A 12,446-nucleotide genomic window follows, 5' to 3' on the forward strand; every position below is an offset into this window, starting at 1 on the left:
AACTTATGAGCACAGAGGCAACTGTGGTTCCTACAGGTGGTGATCGAGTAACTCATTGGCTAGAGCGAGCAGCTATAAGTAGTGTGGCTTAGCTAACTTTTGAGTCATGAGCACTAGCAATAGCACTGGTGGTAGCACGTGGTGAAGTTTGTGAAAATATAATTTGCAGATATGGATGCTCTATATAGCATGTCAGTGAATCAAGGCTCATATTTTCTGAATGAAGTGATGCAATTGTTGCTGAATAATGAGCTCAAATTTATACATATAGTTTCAACCAGTTACTATGCTCGTGGTAATGGTGAAGCTAAATCAAGTAATAAAACACTCAAGTTAATTCTGATTAAGATAGTGTAGTCCCATAAAAGTGATTGATCTTCTCTGCCAACGAGCTTCATCCCAGTACCACTCCTTCGACTTCCTACATGCACTCTATTCCCCTCCCATCTCAAATGGAGCTTGGGCCCTCTGCATTGTAGGCCAATGATCCTGAACCGCCGTCTGCATAATAGTCCACCACCCAACCACTTCGGGAAAGAAGAGTCACAGATACCTGAATGGCTAGAGAGGATAAAAGGGATAGTCATCCACTCTCAGCTCACGTGCAATGTGAAAGATTTTAGGCTATCCTACCATAATCTGGTGGCATACCAGGCACTACAAGACCCGAAAGTGGTCCCATATATTCAAGAAATGGGCCTAAATACCGTAGTAGACCAGTTCCCTTCTCACTTGAATGAACCTATGGCAAGTGGTCGATTTTGTCAACAAATTCAAAAATTTCTCCAACTCCACCAGATGGTTTATACATGCACACAAGAGGAGAAGCAGGCATTAGAAGCAAGGGTGGCACAGTAGGCCCAACAGATTGAGCAGCTCCATGCACTCATCCAAAAAAGATAGCAGCAGATCACCTATCTCCAAGCAAATCTCCACATAGCTTGGGCATCTACACCTCCTCAACAAGACCCCAACAACCTCCATGAGTGATTGTGTTGAATGCATCCACACGTGCATTCTAACTCTATTTCACTAACTGCATGATTGAAGACACATTCAACTGCTTCTTTCACACCATCTCTGCCGCCACCCTTCACAACACAACATTTATTTTGATCACCCACTCACCACCCATGACTTAGAAACACTCCTCCACCACAATAACATCTAGGATCATCCACTAATAGCTATGACATGTTTTCATGAAGAGATAGTCCTCCAGGATGACACCAACATTCTTACACTCTATTACCACACCATTAAATATAATGTCATGGCATGGATAAGAGTCATTCAGGACTCCTCCATTTTTTCCAATGAGAGTCCCATGTTCAACCTACTAAAGCCTAATGACCTACAGGACCTACCTTGCAATCTAGCAATCTTAGAAAGAATCCTATAATGGATGCAAGTGTATGGCCATGGGAATGCAGACTTTGCATTTAATCACATTTTTTCTAATAGTAGCGAGTGATATCCCCGTACCGACATAATGTCCTATATAATAATGTCTTAGAAGATATCTAGAATATAATTCAAACTGACATTAGCCATTTTGATGATTCCCATGTAGCTTATCCAATGTCTTTATGTGAAATCAATGTTAACATGGCACAAACTCTATATATCACTACTCCCTAGCCACCACCACCCTCTAACCCTAACACAACACCTAGTCATGACCCCACCTCCATAGTCACAGGCACCACTGACCCATCACAACCCTCCACCTCATAGCACACCACAACACCACCCACCCCACACACAAAGTAGCAGTTGCTCGGACTGGAGGGTCCAAAAGACATGGGTACCAACACTTGGTACAAGATCCTTAAACCTATGTTATTCTTGGATGTCTTTAGAAGGCCCATATGAGGAGGAAGGATAGGAGGAGGTGTGTGAGCACCCGCATGAGGAGGACCATTTGTAGGACTTGACACTTGACCATGATACCTAGTATGAGGCCATTACATCCTTCAGGACCATTGAGGATGTGGAAAATGTTAACAGATGGAAGGGTAAGCTCCAAAGCTTCCACCTCACTAGGAAAGATTTCATGGAACTACGAGCCCTCATTGAACTCATCTAGCAAAGCTTCAAGAAATAGACGTGAGAGAATCCTAGGTAGACATGAGGAGGCTATAGGTGGCTAGACTACACTAAAGTGCCGACCAGAGATGTAGAAGCTAGCCTTCAACCTCAATGGTGCATTCCATTTTGTAAACATGAGGTGTTTTGGAGAACATGTGGTTCCATCAGCCTCGAATGATGGGTTGATCCCACATATATGCCTCTACACCGCAAGTGAAGTCCGTCAAATTTTGAGAACATGTGAGCGTCAGATCCCAACATTGCATACAACTTCCATAAGTTCAATTTTCTAAAACTGGGATCATCTTATGCACTGGTCACTCAAACGTAACAATTTAACACCACCTTCGCCTCAATATTGGATCCAACAATCATGGCCACCATGCATTTTTTTTAGCTTCTCATCATTTTATTAAGGGACATTCCTATGCTCGATCCATTGGTAGAGGATAATCATCAAAGGTACCACTCAAAAATTGTAAGTTGATTTGAACACCGGACCTCTATTTCCTCATAGTATGCAGATTTACATTCATGTCCAAAATCTTCATGGTCACCACATCCATACCTTTGAAGAAATGTTCAAGACACACTTCTGGAAACCTCTCCACCCATTTTACCAAATCTCCCACATATTATTTGACAAGCATCGCATCATGAACAATGCCCTTAAATCAAACATCATGCAGAGAACACAATCCGGGGCCAGATTGTGAATAAGAAGGGGGGTATGTTAATAGTTCATGCAAGTGCCACGATATTGTAATGACAAGTAGATAAGTAGGAGAGGGTGTGAGGAAAGTGATATGATACATGCCTTGGAGCCATATGGGCCCAAGTGCTTGTAAATAGAGAGTGAGAGAGGTGAAAGAGAGTGGGTTAGCCCTCCCTTCAAAAGGTGCATTGTATAAAAGGCCAAAAGTTTGACTTTGGCCTTCATTGTTTACAAACTTTTGGAATACAAGCTCTCTCATTCTCTTCATTCTCCAAAGACTTTGTGCAACAAGCACCAAAACTTAGAACACAATCTCATTGTTCATAGCAAATTCCTCAATATGTGCATGAAATTTCTCTAAAAAGGCATAATAATGAAAATTTGGAAAATTTGAGTTGAAGTGGAACACAACACGATGTTGGGCCTTCAGATAGAAATAGCCCTCTTTGTGATTTCCTTATGTTCCTCTCAAATGTTACCCTTTTGAGCATACAAAGTGCATATCTAGAAATAATATATACATGGGTAGTAAAAAATATGGGCCTTTGGGAAAATTTTGAGAGGCCCTCCTCATGGTATAGTGCTTTTTCTAGCACTTTCTTTGTCGACTCTAACTTGTGCTCCTGACCTTGGATTGAGGTGATGTAAAAAGTGTAGCTCTAAATCTCCTCTAAGACATTTTTCTAACAATTTATCCAAGATTCAAAATATATCGTTAGATACTTTATTGTGCTTCTTGTAGGTTTTTGCAAGCTATGCCTTCCTTATGCCTTATGATTTGGAGTTCATTTTGATGTAGAGTGGTATTCAAACTCCAAAATGCAATAGAGATCCTCTTCTAGCCTTTAAAATCCAACCTAAACTTCTTCTAATAGAATACAACTTCTTGTAACATGAAAATCCTTTTAACATTTTGCACTCTCTATGGAGTTTCTTTCAATAGTCTAGAATGTTTGCGTATCTGAGCTTTCCAACACTCTACACGCTAACTATGGATGGGATGGCATCCTTCACACCAATGATGGATGAAATATAGTCTCCACAACAATTGTAGGACAAAATATCAACCCCTTGATAGATCAGGGAAAAGTGGGATGCAAAAATGAATGAAGACTCTTGGGAGTAGAAGTATGAAGCCCTCTCTCTTTCACTTGCTCTACATCTTTGGCCATGTAGACTTTGATACCATGTAGGCTTTGATACCATGAAAGGGAGCAACAAAACAACAAGGACACAGTGGAAGAGGGGGAGCATGAGCTCTATAATCACACAAATGTGCACACAAGAGAGGAGTTCTTCATTCATAAGAGAGATGGTGGCATACACAGATCTTTGATTACACTATGACTGCTCAACAATGTCTCCTCTATACAAATAGCATCTCTACTTAAAAATAGCATCTCCTCTATAGCGCCTTAGCACAACAAACAATAGTGGATGCTAACAATATGGTTGGTTAGCTCTTCAAGGTTTAAGGCTACTAGCAATCACGCTGTAATCACTTGATCTATCATGCCAATGGTGATTGGGCCTACTATGCAAGTGGGTCATCATGTGGGGAGCTCGCCATTTTAACAATCTCATCTTCTCCTAATTCGAGTGTGTTTACATAGGTATACTCTTGATGATCTATGTGTTGCAGTCATAAAAATGGCCATGGCACTAGTCTTTCTTCCAAGAAGTGCTCTCTTCTCACTCTCTTGTATGCACAATTTGATGCCCTAGATTTGGAGCAACCAACCAAGTTCCTTGTGAGTTTTGAAACACCTTGTATATGTTGTGATCCACTATTAGAGTATTTCCATGCCCAAATCTTGAGGGGTTCCCTCATAGAATGTTAGTGTATCACACGCATTTAAAAGAGGGGCTTCTAAATTCAACTTCATGGAAAAATTTATAGGATTACAATAATATGAGTGGTTTTTTAATTCAAATTTAGAAAAAAATTCCATTAAAGTTGTAGCACCCAAAGTCGCCAAAGAAATGGAGACTTGGTAGCATTTCTCATTGATGAGGACTAGTGTCTCATAGAGCAAGTTAAAGCTATATGTGAGACTAATCCAAGATATTTTCTATATAAATAAAGCAAAGAGGAATAGAAAACCACTAGAATGTAGCTTCTGTGGTCATACTAAAGATAAACGTTTCAAAAAAAACACCAAAGACCAAGTAAAGGAGCACATCAATCTTGTACAAGAACAAGATGATGAGGATGAAGATGAGCCTTTGACCACCACAAATTAAGAAAAACCTTTGTCTATTGCATATTGTATGCTATCTCCTTAGGAAGAGATACACATTGATTGGGTTTCCTAGTGTGTATGTGTAAAAGGTACTTTTCTTGGGGTAGTCTCCCAAAATGATTGTAATAAATTGTGTCTTTCATAAAAGGCTCCACCAATACTTCATGTGCCCTGATTAGAGCAAGTAAGCATTTTTTGTGTAGAATAATGTTGCTTTTCATGAGTATTCAAGCTCTCATATGAGGCTAGATTGTAAGTTTCAAGTGTTGGCATGATTGCATTCTTTTGTCACATCATACATGATTCTAGTCTTGAGCCCAAATTACCATGGCTGATGAGGTTCACTTATAATTATTTTCTTTCACTCTAGTGGGGGTTTTATTGAGGACTCAGAGATTCATGTATGCTTGTTAGAGGATCTACATTGTCTGTATGTGACCACCATGTGTAGGGCATGTGTGTGAGTAGTCGATGACCTTAGTTGTGACGTCAAGTAGAGAGCCACAAGTCTAGTAGTTGATGACCTAAGTTGTGATGTCGAGTGGAGAGCCACATGTGTTGCTTCATGAATCAAGGACTTGATGATTACGGGAGGGCTGAGGGATGAATTTGATTCCCTATGATGTACCCATTTAGCCAATTTATGAGGTTAGTATTCATGAATAAAATGCAACTTCTTTTTTGTTCATCATGTTGTCTCAGCACTCAAAGGAAAAAGGAAGGTTAAGTAGTGGACAAGGTGAGGCAAGTGGAGAGTAGTTGATGACCTAAGTCCTTCATGATGTCAAGTGGAGAGACACATGTGTTGCTTAAGTGAATCAAGGAGATGATTGAGGGAGGGTTGAGGGATGAATTTGATCCCCTACATGGTGTATACATTCAGCCTATTTATGAGGCTGGTATTCATGACAAAATGCGACGTATTTTTTGTTCAACATGTTGTCCCCACTGCTCAAAAGAAAAGTGAAGAATAAGTGATGGAGAAGGTGAGGCAAGGAGAAAAGAAGAGCCTACATTACAACACCAATTTCATTAATTTTGCACAGAGGCCAAAAAATCCTCCCCAAATGAAAAATTACCTTTAATATAGTAAAACCTTGTTGTAAAACAAGGCAAAAATTATATACCTAGATGAATCCAAGAACATTCCCAAACTCATTCTGTAAAAACACAGCATAGTGCAGTTTCAATCTCACAATAGTCACTCATAAGATTGAAAACCATAAACTCCATCATGCATAGCAAGGACTAGCTACTATGACATCCCCACTGATGTCATCAGCACCCAACAGTGAGTGTAGACCATAGTATAAAAATATGCTCTCACATATAGAAATCCACACACCCACACATACTTCAGCATGCATTTATACAAAGTCTTCGTACTGAGTTTCTATCGGTACTCCAGAGGTGAAGGGCAGACTCAGCCATGATGAAGGCTAGCACCAAAGGAGAAGGCTAATCAAAAAGTAGTCCAAAATCTCTTCATTCAAGCTACAACTGCTTGTGAAGTCTAAACAATTTCATTTTAGTCTCTCCCAAATGAGGCTATATAAGCCTGAAATGCATTTGTATCTAATGAAGGCTTCAAAAAGAGAAACAATTCTGCATAAAGAATAGTGGTTTTATATCTTTAATTAGGATCACAAATAGTAAAAGTTATTAACACTAGCATGATCATGCCCATTTACTAATATTCATATAAGATTCACACTCGATTCACATACATCTTGTAGCGGTCCAAAGCTTCAGAAGGGATTTCTTAAAAAATCTTCAAATATTTTACAGATCGAAAAATCACAAGTGTGGTTAAATCGTATTATATATTTTATTTTCATACTCAAACATAAAAAATCGATGCTCACAATTCACATAGAGGAGGAACTTGGAAGCCTCTTTCTTATTCAAAAGAATAGGAAAGAATAGCAAGCTTGTAATTATACATTGTATGTCTCATTGCAAAAGCTCTTATCTGAAACATAAATGCAGGTGGATATCATCAAAAGGGACAAGAAATCATCCATTTAGGAGATGAGAATTCTCACCATCAAAGCCTATGTTTGATTAAAAAGGCATTGCCAAAAAGTATTATGGAGATCCAATTGCATCTACTTGTGCATTTGGCAGATAAAGTGGCATATGCAAGCACCACAGCCAATGGATGTTTTTCTCAAAATGGTTTATGAAGGTGTTGAAAGGGTATGTAAGACCAAAAGCTAGACTAGAGTGTAGCATGGCAGCAGAATGGCTGGTGTAAGAGTTAATATTTTATATTACAAAGTTTCTTTTAAATCAAAGAAGAGAGATTGTGATAAATAAGGGGAAGGAATTTGCATGAGATTGTGATCTAACGGTATATAATTATATTGCTTTTATTTACATTCATTGTTGTAGTGCATGTTGTTAATGTTCTCTTAGAGTTGACTAGTTGCATGCAAGAACTAATGTTTTTTGCCTTCACTTACTTCCCACTAATTGCAAGAACTCATGGTTTTTCACTCTACATAGTTCCCACTAATTGCTTAGTACTATCTTTCTCTTAGCATTTAGTAGTTGCAAGAACCAATGGTTTTTCCCTGCTTACTTCCAATTGAAACGAAATGTTTTAAGGATCTTCATATCTCATTAGTACTCATCCAGAGAAATTATTACGCATTAATAACCTATTAATAATGTGTCCTCAATTTCATATTCATACTGAAGCTATGACGCTCTTTGCTCATTTGCGATTAAAAAAATATCTAATCGTGCAAGGAGTAAGATATTGCTCGAGAAAACTTTGCCATCTATAAGTATAAAAGATAAATGTCAAGACTTTTTTTCAATTGCATTAGTTCAGCTTGAAGTCCATTAAAAATATAGAAGGGCAAAGGAATACACGAGACTAGTTTATAAGAATGAGAATCTTAATGAGACAGAGATAAGGAGATGTAAGGAGATAAGAATCTTAATGAGACTGAGATAAGGAGATGTAAGGGAAGGGACCATAAATTAAGTCAATCTAAAATTTAATCAGCAATTATGCTTCACTTAAGCTAATAGTATTTACTGGATAAGGTAACAGGTAAAGCAAGGTCACATGGATGAACGGGTAGAGATAACGGGCGACCAAACTTTTTGCAATAAAAGACAGTTCAAGTCTACCCGCCAAGTCATGTATACAAAGATTACGGTAGCAGATGTGATGACGAAATGGAAACGAAACTGCAAAACGATGGACACGCTCCGAAATCAGTATATCCATTCCAATTGCCCGTCATTGTTTTGAATATAAGAGTCGAGATCGATGCTGGTTTGAACCTGAGAGCCGCTGTTAGTCCAGCAGAAAGCGTATAGTACCGCTGCGCTTAAGCTCAAAGTGTCACATGTTGCTCGGAAAGCTCCATAACTGCCGTCAGTAACGAACTCCAGCTCCCCATCAATGTTCGCTATGCGTTCGTTCAGGTCTATCGACGACGTTTTCAATTGGCCATCCTGTTGTAAGCAGCTCGCCGTCAGCACTGCCGAGGTTAGATAGATGTAGTTACAGGAAGCAGAGAAATAGCCGTCCTGCAGGAAAGAACACGTTAGCACGAGTACAGCTGATTCAAACTTGCAGACGGGAACCTACGCATATGAGAGTCTGTACACTAGAGAGATTCACCAAACGAAAGAAGTGCTCATGTTTGAGGAGCAGCAATGGAAAGCTTACTCCGTCAACTTTCAAGGCTACAATGCCCAGAATAGAGAGGAGAAGAGCCGCACGAACGGAGATCATCTTGGCAGCACAACTTAGCCTCAGCCCGCAACTTTCAAGGCTACCGTCCTCAAAATAGGTTGAAGAAGCGCTTCACGAACCGAAATCATCCTGGCAGATACCTAGCAGGAAAGAATGTGGCGTGCAATTGAAGTGTATTACTGGTGTTCTTGCGTGACGATGCAATGGCCGCACAAAGCGAGTGACACAAAGATTAACGTACAAGCAAGAAAAACGTCCTCAACGTTTCTTTTGTGGATGTCAACAGAAAGGTCTATGAGCCCGCAAATTAAGCTATAAAGGAAGTATTAGAATTAATCCCTTCACTCCGTTTTTTTTTTTTTTTTTCGCAAGAACAAACCAAAATTTTATTATGTAAAGAAAAAGGAACTCTACAAAGTAAAGAAACCCGCTGCCTTCAGACAGGCATAAGCAGGCACAAAGGCATTTACAACCAAATAGAGCTTAAGCTTTTCATAGCTTCATTCTTGTGACCAAAATGCTACAAAGCCCTTTGAATGTCTTGGATCACCTCAGGTGCAATTTGTCTCCCAACTCGGGTTCTTTGAAAGACTAAATCGTTGCGATACTTCTAGATGTTAGCCAGGATGATAGCTCTAATCAGTTGCGAGCACATATAAAGGCTATCATGTTTAGTCTGCCAGCATCTCCCAGCAGGGCCATCTTCCACTTTATCTTGATATGAATCTCGGCTGCACTCAGACTTCTGCTGATTTGTTTCCATACTTCTCTGAACAATTCTTTCTCTGACTAGGAGCTTGCCAATCAGAACCCTCCATAGCATGAGATTGAGGCTAAACAATGGGGTAGCCTTCCACATCCTTCTTAGCCTAGCTGACCACACAGTAACTGTATCAAATAGGGCATGGAATTCCCATTTATCTTTGGCTTGACATGCCACTAGTCCCGAATCCAAGTCCTTGAGCTCTTTTAAGCTAACCTTTGAGAGCGGTTTACATGATCTCCATAGGAGACCTCTAAGCCCCTCATCATGAATGTAGAGATGAGTAGTGGGCCAACTGTCCTTCAACCTACTTAGGACTGTCTATATTAACTCAATCTCAGAGGATGTAAGGTTATTTATCTTTGCCTTATTGTGGTAATCTCCTCCCATTTTTCCCCCCCCGAATCCCACACTTGTCTGAATACCCATAGACCTTTTCTAAAGATTCTGGCAACCAGCCTCGGATGGCTTTTTAACATAGGAGGACCACATAGAAATGCCCAATCAGTAAGCCATAGTGACCTACCCAATGAGGCATCACCACATGAAGAGCTCTGAGACCACCCCATGAGCATTCTTTGGTCTTGGTTTTCCAGATCTAGACCAGCCTGTTTAGCATTTCAAACTGAGGGGTTTTAATCTGAAATTTTGAGAACACTACATCCTGCCAAGGTGTATTTATGCCTTTAGGTGAATTTAAACAGATAAAGTGCCTGGCTATTCTAGCCCATGGCTAGATGCTCCCAATCTGTAGCAGCCACTTAGCACATAGGTTCTCATTCTTCACAGTCATACTAGTAAGTCCTAAGCCACCAGCCTCTCTACGGGTAGTCAAAACATCCCACTTGATTGCATGCCATCTGCCTTCCCAAACAAAGTTGCATATGCATCTGTCCACTTTCTTCAGATTTGATTTAGAGAAGGGAAAAACTGATAATAGATATACCATCAAGGATTCAAGTACATGCTTTGCCACTATAAATCTACCAGCAACAACTTATCCTTTATCTTGTGAAATGTCCACTTGAATTTGTCCTTGAGGCTTGTGCCCACTCCCAAAGGGCATCCAAGATATCTTATCAGCTGGCCTTTGGGATCCATCTAAACTGAAAAGAAGATGCCCACTCGGAGGAATCATCCCTATCAAGCCATAATGTTGTGGTCTTTTCTGAATTGATCTTTGAGTCTCATAATGCTGCAAATTCATTAACTACCTGCATACATTTTCTTCAGTTCCTTCCAGGAAGTTGGTATTATTGTCTGCAAAGAATTGTGAGCAAAAGTTGGCATTAATCCCTTCACTTCGATTTTAATGGGGCGGTTTAGAATGGGAGTGGAGTTGGAGAAGTCTCGAGACCTAGACCCTCCAAGCTTTTGTGTGTATGTGTAAATGTTTTAAAATAGAAAGAGAATTCAATATTTAAAATAAAAAGAGAAGCTCAATGTTTAAATGGCCAAGAGAGAAGAGCACTTGTGTCAAGGCAGAAGAGGTTGGTAGAATTTTGATGACTAAGAGGATGCAATGAATTTCGGGCTAGTAATGGATGAATGTTGGAACTAAGAAGAGGTATCAGAGAGTCACCTGCAATGGAGAGATTAAGGTAGAAGAGGATCTAACCATGTGTGGAGAGAGACAGCTTTTGACTATCATGGTGGCACCAAGAGTGAGCTCATTCCAAGTTTACATCTGAGATGACCTAAAGTTTCCAAACATTGCCCATGATTACCAAAGCACATAATTTTAATAAAAATATTAATGCTTTTTGGCAAACCCACATATACAAAAATTAAGTGAGGTGAGGAGAATGAGACAATATATAAAATAGTTTTGCCAATACCAATGATGGGCTACAGTTCAATCTCATCCTCAATGAGATCACCCTTGCCAAACTATCTACTTGAATATCCAAACCAATGTTGAGATCTACAAATACATTCGACCCACTACTTGTGCTACTATGCTCATCGAAATTAGCATCACCAATGGCAAGCTCGTTCTCATGGGTAATGTCTTGAATATCTGTATTTCCTATCACATGATCATCCTCCTCTCTTGTATCACAATCGTCATCACCTCCATGGCCATGATCATCAACCATACACTCCATATCAGTAAATGTACTATACATCACTTTGAAACATGGCGTAATAGGCTCGAGGGTTCACCTAAAAAATTTAGTGTACCACGTGCATTCACAAGGAGGGATATTTTAATCAAACTTTTTGGAAAATTTTAACAGAATTACAATAACATGAGGGGTTTTCTAATTCAATTTTTGAAAGAACTCACTTAGTTCATAAGTAAAGAGGAGTATTTTTATTGTAGGAGAAATTTTAGTTGAGGGGCTTTTTTAATACCCTTTGAGCGCACGTGATACAGAGGGTTTCTTTAGTAGTGCACCCCTCGAGGTAATAGTTATGACATGCCACCACCTATTATTATCCACCATTGGTTGATAGACAACCTAATTCAAACACAAATGTAATCACGTTATTTTCCTTGCATCGAAGGTATCAAATATTAAAAAGTGAGTATTTTTATATATGTATACAGTACCTATTCACATTGTTGTGGTAGTACTAGTGTGTCCTTACTTTGTCAAAACTTTATGGAGTCAATAATTACAAATCCACTTGCATGGCATTTGATTGTTGCATTAGAGCCTCTTTCCACCACGTCCTTAAACCACAACATCCAAAACATACACAAAGAACCATCGAAAGTCATGCTTAATAATATCTTGGATTATGCCACAATAATCATCCATGGCTCCATTGGCTCCCTCAAAGCTAGCACAATGACACTGCAATCTTATGTGTTTCTCTTATCATCAATCCGTTGTCTGAAAATGCTTGCCCTCACACCATATAGCATTGAACATAGTACGCTACACTAAGAGAAAATCAATTAAATAA

The 12,446-nt window shown here is 39.4% G+C and overlaps 1 protein-coding gene across 1 annotated transcript; it reads right to left on the minus strand.

The window, feature by feature from the left end:
• Positions 1 to 8,125: 8,125 nt before the first annotated feature.
• LOC147892217 (uncharacterized) lies at positions 8,126 to 8,839 on the minus strand. Its single transcript, XM_087387859.1, has 2 exons — positions 8,741 to 8,839; positions 8,126 to 8,598 (listed from the first exon to the last, which is right to left on the minus strand). The coding sequence occupies exons 1-2, from the start codon at positions 8,804 to 8,806 to the stop codon at positions 8,281 to 8,283; spliced, it is 384 nt and encodes a 127-aa protein (XP_087243985.1). The 5' UTR covers positions 8,807 to 8,839; the 3' UTR covers positions 8,126 to 8,280.
• Positions 8,840 to 12,446: the final 3,607 nt, after the last annotated feature.

Source organism: Dipteris shenzhenensis, chromosome 17, assembly GCF_047967505.1.
Source record: "Dipteris shenzhenensis isolate YYH24624 ecotype China chromosome 17, Dip_SZ_1.0, whole genome shotgun sequence".
Taxonomy (NCBI): domain Eukaryota; kingdom Viridiplantae; phylum Streptophyta; class Polypodiopsida; order Gleicheniales; family Dipteridaceae; genus Dipteris; species Dipteris shenzhenensis.

Coding starts and splice junctions, on each gene's coding strand:
- LOC147892217 (XM_087387859.1), bottom strand. CDS start 8,806: ATGATCTCCGTTCGTGCGGCTCTTCTCCTCTCTATTCTGGGCATTGTA. Junction 8,599..8,740: donor TAGCCTTGAAAGTTGACGGA/GTAAGCTTTCCA, acceptor TCTTTCCTGCAG/GACGGCTATTTCTCTGCTTC.